Source organism: Coturnix japonica, chromosome 1 (assembly GCF_054131305.1).
Source record: "Coturnix japonica strain WE chromosome 1, WE-NBRP24, whole genome shotgun sequence".
NCBI lineage: Eukaryota > Metazoa > Chordata > Aves > Galliformes > Phasianidae > Coturnix > Coturnix japonica.
The window spans coordinates 7,374,636-7,392,995 of NC_140663.1; the positions used below are offsets into that span (position 1 = coordinate 7,374,636).

An 18,360-nucleotide genomic window follows, 5' to 3' on the forward strand; every position below is an offset into this window, starting at 1 on the left:
CTGCCTACTGGATTCCAAGCCATACATTTGTGCATTCTACTGAAGTTGCATTAATGCATTTCAGTGTCTAAAATACAATAGAATAGAAAATAGAGGCAACAGAAAATCTCCAAATAGATACTTAAATCACTTGATCATAGGCAATATTATTTTTCTAATGGTTTTTATATTCATAATCAGCTGGTAACTAGTCTCTAACCAGAGATTTTGAAAAACAAGTTGTTTTGTTTTGCTTTACATAAATTACAGATCACAAAGTTGAGATTTGCATAAAAGTCTCATAAGAATGATACATTATATGACCTCAATTTTACATTTAAATAGCGTTCTTTCTTTCTTTGAGAAGCCCATATACTTACACGAGAACCCTAACTAACTGAAGATGTACACCAAATATTTGAATTCTTATTGTAGCTTGTTAGAGATCTGATTTATCACTCCAACTGATTATTTGTTGTACCTAGTCTGAAAGGAAAAAAAAAAAAAAGAAAAAAAGTTGAAATGTAGAGATTTCTCTCAAATAAAATTCCATTATTCATTTTAAAATGTGCATGCAATTTAAAAGTAAATTGCATTTAGTTCTAATTTACTTATTTTAAGACAATATTGGAAAATATTGGATTTTTGTAATCTTTCCTCAACATGTGACAGACTGCACTGCCCAAGTTCTAGTTAACGATTATCTGAATTTCTAACTCATACAAACACTAGTAACTAGACTTCACAGGCACTTCTTCAGGTTAAAAATAAGGTATTTCAGGGGAAGCATTGGTATCTGTTACAGCTTGTAAGATTATGAAGCAGAAAGTGCTAATTAAACCTTTATTTATATTCAAAAAGAAATATGCAGTCCTAAGTGCCTTCATCTGCAATGTAACAAAGTTAATAGTACACACTGCTAATCCAGTGTGCTTAGAAGTGATATTTTTGGAGATAGCATTTCAGATACTTGTGGCTGCTCATCTGTTATGAGTAGATTAGCAGTGTTTTTGGAATGAAGAGCTTGTTCGTGCCATCCTCCCCTTCTCTCAGCTCTCAAAGTTGTCTTGTCTTCTTGTCTCATCTCCCTGAAATATTTACTGTTCCTTGTCTACAGTACCAGTATCTCTTGGGAAAAAGCATTTCAATCCGTCAAGTTGAGCACACATTCTGACATTGAGATCTTGCTTGGTGTAAATCAGTCCAGCAGTCATTTTAGGACTGAGCAGCTTTTTGTTGGTGCCCTCTTTCTGATCACCTACACACTGATTGTCCTCTGCTGTGGTGGTTTTCTTTTCTCTGTCCATTTCTTTGCTTATCCACTAACTACCCAGCCTGTACATCTTTATATATGAATACCAGCTTGCGGAATTTGAGCACATCATTGATTCATTGCAGACTGATATTAACTAATCTTTTCCACAGAACAGATTTGTCTTTTGTCTCAAACAGATTTGGGGGCCATAAGCCCTTTGTCCAAGCTCTAGGAGGTCAGTAATAATGAACTATGATGGCCAAAGGAATACATAGCTGAGAAGGTAGATATGATGTAAAGCCAATGAGTTTGTGAGTTTGTACCAGTGTGGTCTGAAGAAAAGGAAAATAATCTCCAGCAGAGATTATGTTCTCCAGCAGCTGAAGCTTCAAGATATGTCTCTCAGATTGACCTCAAGATAATGTTAGGAAGGGAGGGACACGTTATTTGAAGCCTAGAAATGTCTAAGGATTTCTAAGACAACTGCTACTTAAGATTCAAGAAGTGGAGGGTTGTCTAAACTATTAATGGTTTTTGAACCTCTGTGCCGTGAGCTGAGCTAAATCCACCTATAGATAAAGCTGCTGCAGTCTGTCAATTCCTACACTTTCTCCATTAGTGACAATACACATATATTACGAAAGCAAAGACACAGTATTATACATAAATAACATAAAGAGTTAAAGAATATTACATGACTTCTAATCAAAGTGAAAATAAAATGAAATAAATCCTCCTAAGAAAATGTCCATTTTTCTGTATTCAGCAATGGAAATAGGAAGAAGCATATTAGTGGGTATATCATCATATTATGAAAGTTTTTAAATCAGTGAAAGGTCCTTTGTGTCGTTCACTTCTACAACATAAATTTTTGAATCTCTGGCCTCAGAAGGACTTAGTAAATCACAAAGTGCTGGCTGGTCATTGAATTCCCCTTGCTCTTTTGTAAATATTACAGTATTATTGGCAAACTTTGGCTCTATCCTTCAAATTTAAGGCATATATATGAGATGCCAGTGCTAATTCAAGTAACATGGTTAACATGTTGTCCTGGCTTGAGACTGAGGAAATATGGACACATCTTAAATCCAGTGGAATTTTATATCTTAAAGCACATAGCACTTGCTAAAACTGCTTCCTTCAAGCACAGGATTTGCTTCACACCACTCTCTAGGAACTCAGTAGTGTTTAAAATAAACTTTTGCAAAAATATTCCATTGGATCACAGCTTAGGGTGGTAAAATGCAAGTATGGGTTTTCCAATCTCTTGCACAAGCTGAATGCTTGTTATGACAGGAGCCTGCAAAAAGCAATGGTGGTGTTCTCCCATTGCAACCCCATCACATCTTGTTTCACCCTCTCTAGGAGGATTTCTCCTAGCCATGCTCTTAGTGACATCTCAGAATCCAGTGACACCATGCCCCAGCCACTAGAAATCTAAGTGGAAAATCTGCAAAACAAGTATTGCTTTGCAAATCACATTGCCAGAAGAACAAAAAAGCTTAGAGTTTGTCAGTGTGTTTTGTTTATTTTAAAGAATCTTTCTTGCATCTTCGTAATTGTTTGTTTTTAATTAGTCTAGAGAGTTTACCTGTTGTGCCTTTGAACAGAACACACACATGCAGAGCTTATTTTTCCTATTGGCTTATGACTGCTAGTTTTGACACCTGTGTAATAAATCTGTTGGCTAGATGCAAAGCTTCAGGCTTGGCAGGTCTTCAGGAAATCAAGAGGGGAGGTAGCAATACTTGAAAGAGCAGGAGTTCCAAAGGCTATAGATTAACAGGAATCATTTCCAACTGAGCTAACCAATTTAAAAGTAGCAAATACATGAAAAGGGAAGCTGGTTAGAGTGAATTACCAAAGAAGTGTTACTTCTGGTGAGGTGAATTTCAGCACAATAATCCCTCTTTTTCAATGTCTCTAATATTTATGACCCAGCCCTGAAGGGCCAAATACACTCCATGGAGATACTATGTAATCCCTACCACCTAAGGTTTCCTACTGTCTGGTTTCATACCTTCAGAATTGCAAAGCCAATTTGAAAAAATACTAATAAAAATTTCTCATGGTGAATCCAGATGGGATGAATACTTATGACCAAAATTGTAGTGCTTGTATTACCAGGCCCAATAAATTTTAAAGTTTGTAACAACTAGGCATCTTAATGGAGTAATTCAGAATGTATATCTGGGGGACTACTCTTTGCAATGAGAATATTTTCCTTAAGGGTTTGAATTCTTGGATGCTGCTGGAGTATCATTATCCTTACAGATGTCAAGCTGAAAAAATGTGGGGCCTAAATAGCACTGCAGAAACTAACTACATCTGTTTTGTTTTTTGTCTTTTTTTTTTTCCTCTTTTTTTTTTTTCTCTTTTTTTTTTTTTTTTTTTTTTTTTTTTTTGTAGCTTTCAGGGACAGATAAATGTCATTCATTAAATTCTTCATATACTCAGTGGAAGGAGAAAAGCTCCTAGGCAGACTTCTTGTTCTGTCTTCTAAGAACAGCTCCTCCTACATTATCATTTCTCCCTTTTTAAATTATTTTTTTTTTTTTTTTTTTCCCCTGGAAATCAGTTACTACCACCTTTTCATATTCCTTCTCATAATCTTCAGTATTTTGAAAAACATCTGTCATGGTATTCTGTTTCTCTCGAAGGAAAATTTTGGGAAATCTCCAAATATTTTAGAGACATCTTAATTCTTCAGTGTAGTTGGACAGAATTAGTTTATCCTGTCTTCCTTTCACCTACCTAAATGAAGCATGTAGGATTATAGGATCAAAGCCAATATAAGGACATCCTTAGGCATGTGTGCTCATGTCTTGGAAATCTCTATTTAAAAAAATAAAAAAATAAAAAAAAAAAAAGAAATAAGTTTATAGAAAAATGTCATCTATGGAGGCTGAAATGATATTTCTGTAGCAGGGATTATTAAAATAACATGAGCGGTTTCGCCTGGAATGCATATCTTTATGTACTGCATATCTTTATTTACTGTATAAACAAAACAAACAACACAGTATTTACATCCCTTGAATCTATGATGAATATAAGTTTTCTCTTTTGACAAATCTATCCTGAACTTTCTGTATTATTTCTGAGTTTGCAAACAAATCTTGAAGAACCACTGACTGCAAAAAATAGCATGATATAACATATGCTTCACAGCATTTCAGTTCTTGGACTGTTCTGAGAACACTGCAAATGGATTTAGGCATAGTCAGAAAATTTCAATTGCTCATTCTAATAAATGACTACTGGAGCTACTTGTGAAAAGACTGTCCTTTACTTTGCATCTTGTCTTTCAATGGCTCTTATTTGTTTAATAATTTAGTCTTTTTTTTTTTTCTTTTTTTTTTTTTTAAATTTTTATTAGAATGATATGGGAGGTCAACGGAGCCTAATAAACAAATGGACTACTTTTCTGAAAGCCAGGCTTGTGTGTTCAATACCTGGTCCTGAAGGAGCTGATACACATTTTGATGAGCTGCGTAAGTTGATTTATCTTTACTAGCTTATTTTGTCATCAGATTTGCTTGTGATTCTTTTTTTTCTTACTGTTCTTTACAGAAGCACCACATCTTATTCTGATTTTATTGATTTTTCCAAGCAGTACTGACAATATCTAAGAAAAGTGGTTGTTGTAGGCAATCTGAGAGGAACTGACGGTTTTATATGTTGGCCGGACTCTACCATTAGAGAAATGCCTTCCTTTGGTCCTGGTCAGGGGTGCTTCTAAGAAACCTCCTACTTTGATTCATCCCTCTGATTACTATCCATTAGTGATTTTTCAGGTCAGCAGTGATGAAGTCACTGAGAGAAGCCTGAGAAATATCCAGAGGGACTTCAGAGCATTGGGGTGGTTAGGTGATGGAGCAGGATTACAGGTGGTGTTCTCCTTTATCCCCTTAATAACAGTGAGGGATACTGAGAGGACCAGGAAAACCCATCTCATAAATATGTATTTGAGAGGCTAGTGCAACTGCAGGATTTTATTTATTTATTTACTTACTTATTTAACATGGGACAGGTGGCCAAGACCAATGGCATCTTGGCTTGTATCAGAAATAGCGTTGCCAGCAGGAGCAAGGAAGTGATCGTTCCTCAGTACTCAGCTCTGGTGAGGCTGCACCTTGAGTGCTGTGTTCACTTTTGGGCCACTCACTACAAGAAAGACACAGAGGCCCTTGAGCGTGTCCAGAGAAGGGCAACAAGGCTTTGAGGGGTCTGGTGCACAAGTCCTATGAGGAACTGCTGAGGGAACTGAGGTGGTTTAGTCTGGAGAAGGGAAGGCTCTGGGGAGACATTATTGGTCTCTACAGCTACCCAAAGGGAGGCTGCAGTGAAGTGGGTGTGAGCCTCTTCTCCCATGTAACTAGTGATAAGACTAGAGAGAATGGCCTTATGTTGCTCCGGGGGAGATTCAGGATGGATGATAGGAAAAACTTCTCTGAAAGAGTGGTCAGGTTCTGGAGTGGGCTGCCCAGGCAGGTGGTTGAATCACTGTCCCTGGAGGTGCTCAAAGAATGTCTAAATATTGTATTAAGAGACATCTTTCTGTTGGGAGTTATTGTCAGTAGTGGATGGTTGAACTGGATGGATGATCTTGGAGGTCTTTTCCAACCTTTTTGATTCTATGATTTTATGATTCTATCTTCACCTTTAATCTGAAGTCATTGATTATAACTTGAATTAAGCTTATTAGAATTATGATGTTTATAACTCCCCAGGCTGGAAAGTGAAAATCTGGTTTTGCTATCTGCAAAGGGACAAATGACAGAATATTGGCTCAGAGTAACTCATAAGAAAGTAATCAAAAGCAACATTCTATTTTTGCAAATCTCAAAACTATAAGTGATAATTGCAGAAATGTTCAATGTTTGTTTACTACTAATAATTGAAAAATGACAATATTTTCCTATTACAGAAGATATATTCTTACTTTCTACAAGAGATGAGAGAAACCTTCTTGTATATGGACTCTTCACTACAACAAGGTATGTTTTAGAATCATGTTTGATTTTGGAAACAAATGCAGAAGACCTTAATCAGGGATGTATTAATTAATGAACCTCTCAGCTATGATATTCAGGTAATTTAAGTAGAATTTTCATAAAGGAAATGAGTAATTATTTTGTCTTTGAAACTTATGAATTAAATGTACATAAGGTCTAGGAATGCAATAAGAACCATGGAATTATACAGAAAAATTGCCAACACACTTCTCAGTTAAGAGGTAACCACTATACTGGCTCTGTAACATACATAACCAAATAAAATCTTTACACTGGAATGAGATGCAACATAAGGGCATAATCATAATAGTTGAAAAATAACAAACGGAGCCTACTGATCACTAGAAAAAACAGCAGTCTATCAAATGCTCCGAAAAGCTAACAAGTCCAGGTACTGTCTGAGCAAAACTTAGTCCTGTAATGACAGTTATACATAGTATCTGCAGTTATCAGAGCTGCCCACATGGTCTATTATTTAGCACCACATATATTATAACTCTCAGGTGTAGGACTGATCAAAAATCCTTCAGACTCAGTGGAATTACTGAATTGATTCACTGGATGAGGTGTGCTCTGAAAATGTGCTTACAGTGTGCTTATCAGCCTTTTTTATTCTCAGCTCTGTCTTCAAGGGCTCTGCAGTTTGTGTGTACAGCATGGCAGATATCAGAGCGGTTTTCAATGGCCCTTATGCTCACAAAGAGAGTGCGGATCACCGATGGGTGCAGTATGAAGGTCGTATCCCCTATCCCAGACCTGGTACAGTAAGTGTCTCCTTAATTACATGCTTCTATCTTTACTCAAAAGACAATCATACTTTTCTGCCTTCTATGGACTGTCAATTTACATTTTCCACTCAGGCAGGATGTTTCAAATTATCCTCACAACCCTCTCTCTTCTGTTGAGAACACAGACTTCTACCTACCCTTTTTTCAGTTTATGTATATAAATATGCATTTTCCACTTCTCTGACATAACATTGTGTCCAGACTATTTCCTGATTTTCTCCCTTATTGTGGACTCCTGCTTCCCAGTTCTATTTCTATCTGTTGGGATCACCTCTGAGGCACCAACACTGCATAAAAAGTCAAATTCGTGTTTTTGTGGAGTATTAAATTATGATGAGGTATTTAATCTGGAATCTTGTATTTCTGGTAGCTCTGTTAAAATCCCATTTCTTGAGATATTATCATTGATTATATTCTGTATGTTTGTGCATGTGTTCTGTTTTGATATAAAGTAAGGAGTTAGTTGCTACAGACTTTACGTGATGGAATAAAAGGGATAGGAAGAAAAGTAAAGTTTAATATCTGGAAATACTTCTAAATATGTGATACCCCAGATGCAATGATTAAGCCAAAACAAAGAGGGAAATATTGAAAGAATTTAGTAAAGAACTCTTATCCTACTTTTGTCTTGGTATTAAATTTGGGAAAGCTCAGACATACATTCCCGAGGAACAGAAAAATGGCATTTCCAGAAAATGGTTTTATTTTTGAAGTATCAGGAAAACTTTGAGTAACTCTTGGTACATACAATTTGGAAGAGTGGTGGTTTAACAGTATAGCAACTATGGGATAGTTTTCTTGGTCTAGTGTTCATTCAACTAATTAGTAGTAAGAAGCAAAACAAATGCAGCCAAACTCTGAGCTCCTGAGGTTGGGATGCTGCTAGTACCTTGCCTAGAATCCATCTTGAGTGTATCTATGCTACTTCTCTGACAGCAGTATTACCATTTCTTAAAGTCCTATTATCTAACTTATTTAGCTTTTCATTTCATTCTTTTCCTTGTTCTTCTGTGTTTTCTACATTATCCTTCCCATAGATCCAACTGTTTGGTCCATTCCCAATCTGTCTATGGCATTTGGTCGTTCATAGCACAGATTATGCTCTGTGCTCTGATTTTGTTCTCTTAGCTTGAGGCTGGTGGGAAAGGAAGTCTTTCCATAAAGAGTAAAGCAGTTCTAGCAATTGATTCAGACTGCCTAGGATCTGCACTGCTGGAGCAAATAAGATCCTAATTTAGACACATATGCATCTCTTTCTCATGCAGAATATATGGCAACCCCAGAAAAGAAGATTGCATTTAATTCTTCTAGTATTATTTTTTCAGCATGTGCAACTCCATTACTGATTTAGAAGTGCAGATGCATTTAGTTTTAAGTACAAAAATGGTGCCAGTGAGAACAATAGCTGGTCCCATGGCATCTAAAGAGATTAAAATAACTCTTTTGAAAACCTAACAGTGCCCCATAAGGATGAACACTCAGCACAGATAGACGGGTCATAAGCTCATTGCATTTTTGAGTGTATTAGACATCACATGGTTGAGCTGGGATTCGCAAGGAAGGAAACATCATGCTGGAGCATGTCAGTGCTGATCTTTAGCTCTGATTTGAATATCCATGCTCAACAAGTATTTTCAAAGTTGGAAAGTTTAAAGAAAATGGATATTTTCCGTAATCCACCCCTTAACTCTCTAACTGCTTCCCTTAAGCACTTGATAACAGCTGTGAGAAAATAGTCTCATAAAAATCCTCAGGAACTCTGGATTTCTGTAGGAGTTTGTCTGACCACAAGCTGTGAAGGGGAGTGGATGTTGCTGAAACAAGATCTCTGAAGAAAGATATCAGTAATGTTTACCATGTAGATAAGGTAAATTTATTACTGCATTTGTCTTAGTGAGCCGGAATAGTCTCAGATTGAAACAAACTTAAGGCTTGGTGGTTTAAGATAGCATACCCAAAGAAGAATTAGATTCAAGCAATTCATTTTGAAGCGAGCTGGGCCAAATGTCTGTATCTGAGCAGATTTAGGCTGAGATCTAAAAAAGCAACACAGCGCTTGAAGGCAAGGAAAAGAAGCAGCACGCTATGTGCCCACAGAGTGCTGCAGTGTGTCTGAATGTAGAAGTGCTCTTTTGTAAAGATTAATTTCACCACTCCTTGCCAGCTATGGGGTGATTCAGGAATGCTTAGAACAAAGCCAGAGGGATAATCTGTCCATTTCTTAAAGTTACTGGAGCATTTTTGAAATTTAAGCTTTACTTAGTGCTATAGTGTTAGCTACAGCTTAGCATAGTCAGCACTCTCCCTATTTTCTGTTTCTTGTATTTGAAGCTACTGGCAAAATCTAAAAATGGCATTACTAGGAAATGCTTTTCCTTTGATGTTTTACTTTGAGGGAAGAATTGACTTCCTTTCAGCATTTACACAGAAGCAGGAGACTGCTCACCCTAATTTAACTTGTGGCTCAGCTGCCTTTATCTCCTAAGTAAACAAAGCTGTTCTCTATAGAGACTGTGACCACTTTGATATTGAAATTTTGACAAAATGCTTCCTGCGGCAATTTGTGTAGGAGATAAACTCTCAACACAGCTGTGATGTCATACCTTGGTGGTGCTGAGCATTGTGCAGGTAATGCAGTGAGGTCTGCCTGCCCTCTGGTGTCTGTGGGACCTCGACTGGGCTGACTGCTACTCAGGTGCTGCACAACATGCAGCTATTCTCTTCAACTTCTCCTGGCAGTATTTAATGGAGATGAGGCTTGAAATCTCTTTCAATTTTGGAAAAGCAAACAAACAAACAAAAAACATGTGGCAGGCAGCGCCTGGTATATACATATAAAAAGAGCTGTTTGAAAATCAAGAAAGCTTTTACTTTATCTTCTTGAGCTATTCTAAAATTGGACTAGTGTATCTGCAGCTGTCCCCTGATAACCGATTTTTCTTCCAGTCTTTTAGGGTTTCATCAAGAAAATTATCCTTTGATAAAGGAACCATCAGGCACTTCCTGTAAAATCTGTTCCTGGGTTCTCAAATAGAGTTTACATAGTGTCCTGCCAGTAATCACAGAAGACATTTGAACAAGATTTTCAGTGAAATGTGAGAAAATAACTGTTTTAGCATATTTAAACTTCTGTAAATATTTCAGTATCAGAACACCTCACACTGTATGTATCCTATTTGGAAATTCTGATGGCATACACAGGAACCATCATCATTTCATTGACAGTGAAAACATGTCACTGTCAGATTTTGAGAGGAATCTCATTGTTTAAAGATGCAGGTTAACAGTCTGCTCTACCACAGTACCTAGGTATTTAATTGCAGTTCAAGGCAACACTGAATACAGTGAGTCTGTATTTCTAACTAACTAGTCTGAATTTCTAACTAACTAATTTGCCAAAGGTTCCCCCCAAAAAGATCTGAATGAGCAGAGTAAGAATCCTGCATCTAATTGTAGTCTTAGCTACAAGAAGCATCCAGTGCAGTAACCACTGCTTTTCTTCATTTGTATTTTGTATCCCACTTCTTCTCACTTCACGTCTGAATACGGAGCTCCTGTGTTTTTTAAATTCTTTTATTATTTAATGTAATAAATTACTTATTTTTATTCTCTAATTTTATTTATTTATTTATTTAAAGGTGCTGTATCTTCAGATTTTTCTGTGATATTGCTCACATTTCTCTGTTGTCTTTTCTTGCCTTTCCTTGGTGAAACCCCTTTGTTGTGTTGTTTTGTTTTGTTTTGTTTTGTTTTGTTTTGTTTTGTTTTGTTTTGTTTTGTTTTGTTTTGTTTTGTTGTTGCTGTTTTCTGCTACCCCAGTGCACAGGCTGATGGAGGTGTTTTGTCCAACCCATTGGGCCTTGGCTGGGCCACTGAGAAATACCGGCTGCCAAAAGCCTCCCCTTGTCCTCATGTCTGGTTAGTTTTGCTGCTTTAATAAGAGTGTGCTTAAAGCATTGAGGATTGCACAGGTTTCCCTTGTTATTTTTAGACTTATCTTCCTCTTTCACCTATCTTTTATAGACTGCATTCTTTGCTTCTCCAGTTCCTGTCTCCTTTGATCTCTCCACTGTAAATGGGGCTGCTTAATTAAGTGAAATGTTTCACTTTATAGGCTTATTTTCCTGAGAAAGCCTCCTCCACCTCCTCCTACGTATCAACATGTTTTCTTGAACATTAATCACCTCTCAATTCATTGCAGCCTTTCAAAATGCTGTGAACTCAGTCACCTTTCCAGCTTGTGGAGGTCGGCAGAGAATTGCAGTGTGCCACCTGCAAAGTCAAGTTCGCTCACCTAGCTGCCTCCTGTGGTTATATGTACATTAATGGTTTCTTATGTCAGCCTTTGCTGTCAGCCACACAGGTGTATTAAATGGAAGAGCAATACAGAGAGTTCAGTACAATCACTGGAATAGGATAGAACAAATCTCATACATCCAGTGGGACACTGTCTCTTTGTAAAAAATGTCTCTATTTACTGTGTAGCTCTGATTAGGCTTAGAACACTCAGAAACCAAGTTTTTTCTTCAGAATGACTAAGTCTCCAACATCACGAGTGTTTAAGCCCCAAGAGTCATTTCTTATCTGCTACCTATACCACACTCTGAGTTTCTTAAAGTACAAGTATCCAATTGTCTAAGATAGTTCTGCTCATCACACCTGTCCTTGGCACTGTATCTTATCCGTCAGTCCTCTGTCTCTGCATTTCTCATTGGACTTATAATAGATTCACGGTCTCATAGAATGGCTTAGATTGGAAGGGACGTTAAAGACTGTTTCATTCCAACACCTCTGCCATGGTTAGAGTTGCCAGCAACCAGATCAGGCTGCCGAGGGCCTCATCCAACCTGGCTCTGAACACCTCCAGGGATGGGGCATACCTATTTTCTCTGCAGTCTGTGCCATTCTTCATCATCCTTTATATGCACATAAAGCTCAGTTTGTTCAGAACCGCAGTGACTAGCTGAAGTTTATTCAATTTCTCCACTTTTTGCTTGATAACTATAGCAGAACTCATTTACAGTTTGGAAGACTTTACTTGGAACTGCAGTAGAATGTTGACTTCATGGCTATATTCACTACTTACTGGTTAGATACTTGTACTCTGATGGATAAAGCAAAAATATTGTCAATATTAGTTCCTGGTTATGGTTAGTGCATTCCCTTAGAGGGAGGGTCTGATGCTCCACAGAGCTTTTCAGTGGAAACCTTCTCCCTTTCTGGTTAATGGCTGAGCAACGTTCTTACTACTTTTGGCTAAAACAAAACCTACTTATCCCATGAAAAGTGAAACAATTTAAAGAGGAAGGATAGGGGACCTCCTAGGATAGCTGTGGTCTGTGTGCCTGAAACAGGGATGACACCTCCAGTAGAAGAGACACTGAGGTGAAGGCATACAGTTCTCCAAAAACTGAGAGAGATTTAAGAGATGTTTCATTTCTTCATATTTAACACTGGCTACACCAAATGATCCCAAGAGAGTGCCTTATTGATGTGGTGCTTCTTTCTCCTTGCGAAATGCATCAAAATTGCAAGCCTGGACATTGCAAAACCCAACCAGCAGATGCCAACTTCACTCAGTGTTATTAAGTCCTTGTTGTGCATATAGTCTATGAGCATTTGAATCTATGTAAAGTGGGTCCAATGCTCAGTGTAACAAGTCCCTTGTAAACTGAAGTTTTTGACATGCTTGAAATTGAAACTTTTACAGCTCACAGGAAACTTCACTCTGTTTTGAAATTGTTAGTAGACAACAGCATTGCTGAATTGAAGACACATAATTAAATGAAAGATAGATGTGTTTTTACATACCTTAAAGTTAGATTCCCAAATAATTGTCACAGTTTTAGTAGGTGTTAGATCCTGCGGCTCTTACTGACTTCATGAGCTGGTACTAAGCACTATGCATTTTGGCAAATTGGACGTTTATTTAGGAGCCTAACTTCTGGCACCAGCTTTTGAAAATCCTGGCCAGGATTCCCACATAATGTTAACACAGTCACACTATATATATTGAAAATTGTGTGAGATCTACACACCCAGCACTCTTCTAAGCTGAAAACTTAATGAGTGAAAAGGACAGAAAACCTTACATATGTGAAGCATGAAGTGCTTTTATCTGAGAAAGATTTGCCATAATTCACCACCTCCTGATTCTATTTGGATATAAATAAAAGGTGAGAGAATAAAAAGACTTTTTTGTTTCTTTTAAGATTATCTGGGTTTAGGACTCAGTCCAGGTGGATTATTGTCAAAGTGAGCTCACACCAAATGCACTGGAAAGGCTTTACATTACTACTTATTTGATTCTTTGAAAGTTTTGTGCCATGGCATTTATATAGCAGTTGAATAGAGATGTCCTTAGCACTTCTATCTCTGTGTCTATTTTGTTGATTTGTTTTTGTTACTTATTTTTCATTTTTGAACACGTACATTTCTATAAAGCTATCATTCATGAAAATGAAGGCCTAAGCAATCTTTAAGAATTAATGGAATGGTGAATGTAGTTCTCACAAGATTCTTATCTAGCAGTACTGATTTTACTAATTTAAATTTTCTTGATGACATCTATCTAAAAGAAAAGCATCAAATCTGAGCCAATTGTTTAGATTTCCATGTCAGAGGTAAAGAGACAGGCACTTCCTTTGTGAAGCTCAAACATTCAAGACAAGAATCTAGGTCAGGTGAGAAGAATCCCACCCCTGTTGCAAAAGCGGGAGATGAGATAGCATAATGGTATTGTAAGAACTTTTATGGAGCCAGATTCTTTTGTAGTCCACATAAAGCAGTCCTGCCAAGCTAATCCTGTGACATTTGATATAAATGCAAATCTCTTATTGTCTGCAGTGGGAGATGTCACATATCTGAGACAGCATCTGGTGCTGATGGTGTGAATAAATGTGAACTGGGCAGAGAACACCGATATCACTATCACATATGACGTTCAGCAGGATATGAACTCACATTTTCAGAGGTGAAAGGCTGCTTCACTCACCCACTTGGACGTGCAGCCTTTATCATCATGCATCCTATTGATTGCTATGAAAGGAAACATGAGCCTACAGGAATTGTTCTGTAATGATGGGTGGACACACAGCATTGAACAGCTGCCTGAGGACTTTGCCAAAGGTTGACCCAAATTAATTTTTCATTCCCTTGTTCTGTCCATCGTGCCATGCAGTTAGTGATGCCTCGGGAAATAGCACCCTTGGCCAAACAAAACAGAATCACACCTGCCCAGCTGTTCATACTGCTCATGGTCTTTTAGGAGGTGATCCAAAGCCCATTAAAACAATTGGGAAAAGTCCTGTTGATTTGAGTGGATCTTTGGAGCAAACCCTTAGTCCTTATTTTCACCGAACTACTTGTATAGGCTAGCAAAAATTTCCCTGTATTATGCAAGGTAGGGTTTCCTTTAACAGCTTTGTAGTTCCATATTGATAGAGATTTTATCCTAGTAGTTTGTAGAGGGTGAGGTCATTGCTTTTCTCTTTCTCTGCTGATACATTTTTTGGCAAAAAATCTAGGACATATCTGTGATCCGTGGGGCTACTCCCATTTTATAAACAAACGAGTTTCTGGGATTGAACTGTAAACAGGAGAGCAATCAGTGTGCATGGCTGGGGAAGGAAAGAAGAGTGATTTTCTTTCTCATCCTATGTAGAACAATCTGATGCATGATTTTATCCAAAGGCGATTAAAGAATATAGATTTCTGTTGATTTCAACAAACTTTGATTCAGCTCCTGCAAAAATAAATGTGTTTTTGAAATCAATAGGATTTTGGAGGTCAGATTGTGACAGAAGGGGAAAAGATTCAGATCTGGCTTGGATAAGGAGAGATAGGTGTTTCTGAAGTAACATTTGTGCAATGGGGGCACACATTGTTTCTTTTTGTGTAGATTCTGTGCTGTCTGAATCATATCTCCTGTACCACAGCTCACGTATTTATTTATTTATTTTCCAGGTCTAAAATGTATTTTTTCTTGTTGGGGGAAACACCCTTTCTGTAGTGTCTTGTGTCTTTTGCTATGTAATATGAGATCATGCATTTCCTTGCGAAATTGTTAAACTGTTACTGCTATCTTCAAAAAACAATTAGACTACAGCCCACCTCAAGGATATAAGCTTGCAAAACCTTTGCTTTCTGAAAGCACAGCAGGAAACAGAATATGGGAGATCGCACGCAGCATGCCAGAGGGTGAAGTTCTTATGGAAAAGCTAGCATGAAACCTCTAGGGATACCTCACTGCAATATATATTTATAAATGAACTATTTTATTTATTTTTTTATTTATTTATTTTTTCAGTAGGACTTTCCTCTTTGTCTACTTTGGTACCTGTATTAACTTGACTTTGTTCTCTTGCTGTTTTTTGTTGTTGTTGTTGTTTTGTTTTGTTTTGTTTTATAGCCATGCATTCCATTGTATATTTGGAAAACATTTGGATGTATCTCAATTAAAATTACTCACTGTCTGTGGATAAACTTTTAAAGCCACTAGTTGATTCAGGATCCTAATCTCTACTTTCAGTTAAACACTGTGGAATTTTTATGAAGACAAGGAGACTTAATTGTTCTGAAAATAGTGTTAAGCAAGTGGGTACTCTAACAGAATCTCTCATTTCTGTAGATAGCCATCAAAATCAATCCACACGAGGTCTAGAAAATAAGTTACAGTCTCTTAAATCACTCAAGCTGCATTCTTACTAAATAAAGCCAGAGGGCAAGTTCAAGCACAGACCAGTATTCACAGTACTGCTTAAGGCTGGCATGGGCTGACTAGCATCCTCCCAGGCAGTGACACGGCATTTGAAACCTGAAAGAAGGAATGGTCCAGTCTGGTCCTGAGCCTGAGAGGCAGCTTTGGTACTTGTGGCTGAAGTTGAATGGCTGTGAGAAGGAAGTTTGCCAGAAATGAAAGAGGAACCGGCTCAGCCTTTGTCACTGTATGTGCTGTTCTTAATAAAAATGTTTTGGATAATGTCAAACCTTACATACTGGAACAAATCCTAACCTCAAGCTTTAAACTTGCACCATAGGTAGAATATCTGTCAAGCTGGAGATCTGTAGAAATGAGCAATGAAGAAAGACTGTTGAGCATCTTCATTGCAAATCTTAACTTTCTCCCAGAGCACTACAAAAATACAATCACATTTCTTTCCTCACAGATTGTCCTATGGCTCCACCTGGCACAAAATACAGGGATTGCTTTGAGTTAAAAAAACAGCAGTGAGCAGTTTATATGCAAAAATGTGTAATCAGATGGATTGTTGAGTTCTTATAATTATCTGTACTGCCACACTAAGGCATCTAGGTGTCTCCATATTAAAAAGAGAAGATTTCCTAGACTCAGATTAGAGATGTGGTGCTGGATGCAGGCAGCTGTGAAAAGGGAAGCAGACACAGCGGAGCATAAGCATGACTGACCTTGCAACTAAGTGTTGCTTGGCTTACTCACCTGAAAAATGGAAGGGAGAAGTTTGAAGGTTACAAGGGATACATGTTTAAGAGTTGTTTTCAAGCAGTATATGCGAGAATCATGCTGCAATAAAGCACAAATTTACATATAAGCAAAAGAAACAGCTGAATTGATTAGGTGGTCAGTATGGGTCTAACAGAATAGGGAGCCAACTCTAGCAGTAAGTGAATGACTCTGGTGAAATGTACAGGGGTTTTCTCATTGTAGCAGTATTCTGGACCCCAAAAGAGAATGAGACTACATTTTTCAAAACCATAGAAAAGGATGCTGCAGCTGTGAGTTTGCACAAGGGTTTCAGCAATGTGAATGAGTTGAAAAAGTCACTTCTAATAAATAATGAGTTGAAGGAATTATCTGGCATCTGGAGAATCTGCCTTTATTACAAGAAAAATAAATGTGTAGGATTCACAGTTTACCAGAAGCTGTGGCCTCTGATTACCAGCACTATATAATGTCTATAAAAAGGAGCACAGCTAAAGCACTTGCTAGTGTCTTTCTTCAGCAGTTTCTCTGGGAATATTTCCCCAGAGAAATTAAGCGCTAGTCGAACGTGGGCTCCCTGCCCACAAGGCAGAAGCTCAGCCTCAGTACCAGAAGCATGTACCCTTTTCCAATCACACCAGAGCAGGGATCTGGTAGCAGCATTTCTGCTTATGTTTCTCTTGCTCATTTTTGTACCTGATTTTTCTCTTCTTTTTCTATGCACAAATGAAATATTCTTTGATTTTGATGAAGGAAATGCAGTGAGCAGTAAATAGAGCCCGCTCTTTAAATACTCAGGATTATCCCATGGAAGCCAGAGGAGGGCACTCTAGACTTGCTGTTGAAAGTCCTTTATAGAGCAAAACTATTTTATTCAGCAGATTGCAAATTTAACCTCACACAGATATTTTTGCTTGAACTGAAGAGCTAGCTTGTGTGTTAACTCATTCATTTCTCCCTTCAGTCCAGATTTGATTTCCTTGTCTTGTAAAATATCTGAAGTGATAATACTCCCATAAGTGAGGCAGGGATTGAAGAGGTGAAATTCTTTGCAGATGTACCAATCTCATCATGTGAAGCTTTTGGATTTATAGTGATGCTTTTGAAAAAAGAAGTACAGGAGAAGAAATGCTGCTTTTTGTTGAGAAGAAGCACTGGTCAACCTGGTATCCGGTTGATTTTACAAGCATTCTCATAGAAAATCTGATTTCTAAAAGAATATAGATTCAGTCCGTAACTTACAAAGAAGACCAAATTTCTAAAGTGGTCTATACCAATAGCATCTGTTATAGTATTATATACAAATAGTTCCTATTTTTAAAAAGAAACAAACAAAGAAAAAAGTTATTTTCCTGTATTATTAGATTGTTTATGGCTGAATTTTTCTGTCTCAAATACGTGTTGAAAAAAAAAAGGTTGAAGTGTATCTTTGTGCATGGGCGGATGAATTACTTGAATGTTAGTAATAAGGATATATTCTTATTACTGATTACAGTGGTGTGAGTGTTAAGGCACGTCTCCACCTCTCTTCAGAAACACTTGTAGGTGAAGAAACAGAAAAGAACTTGTATTTGCTCTTAAAAGCCATTTGGTGATAAAATTAAAAAATTACACATAGCTTTTAAGTAGTTTGTGTTAGTAGACTGGTAAATACAATAAATATAAGTTATTAGTATTTCATCCAACATCAAACATCTCTTTTCTTATGCAGTCTTCTTTTCCTTACTGTCTTATAAAAGCACTTAATCTCCCCTCTAACTTATAGTTTATGTTATCAAAATATCTGACTGAGAAAGGAGAAAAAAAAAAAAAAAAAAAAGAAAAAAAAAAACAGCAAAAAAACCTACAGGATTTTGTCTT

General features: G+C 37.3%; 1 protein-coding gene across 2 annotated transcripts in view; it reads left to right on the forward strand.

The window, feature by feature from the left end:
• SEMA3D (semaphorin 3D) overlaps nucleotides 1–18,360 on the forward strand; it is a 140,532-nt gene that overhangs the window by 99,594 nt on the left and 22,578 nt on the right. For both annotated transcript variants that reach the window (XM_015875912.3, XM_085552012.1), the window contains exons 9-11: nucleotides 4,614–4,728; nucleotides 6,165–6,234; nucleotides 6,872–7,016. In XM_015875912.3, the coding sequence (XP_015731398.2) occupies nucleotides 4,614–4,728; nucleotides 6,165–6,234; nucleotides 6,872–7,016 (330 nt within the window). The remainder of the gene's footprint in view (nucleotides 1–4,613; nucleotides 4,729–6,164; nucleotides 6,235–6,871; nucleotides 7,017–18,360) is intronic.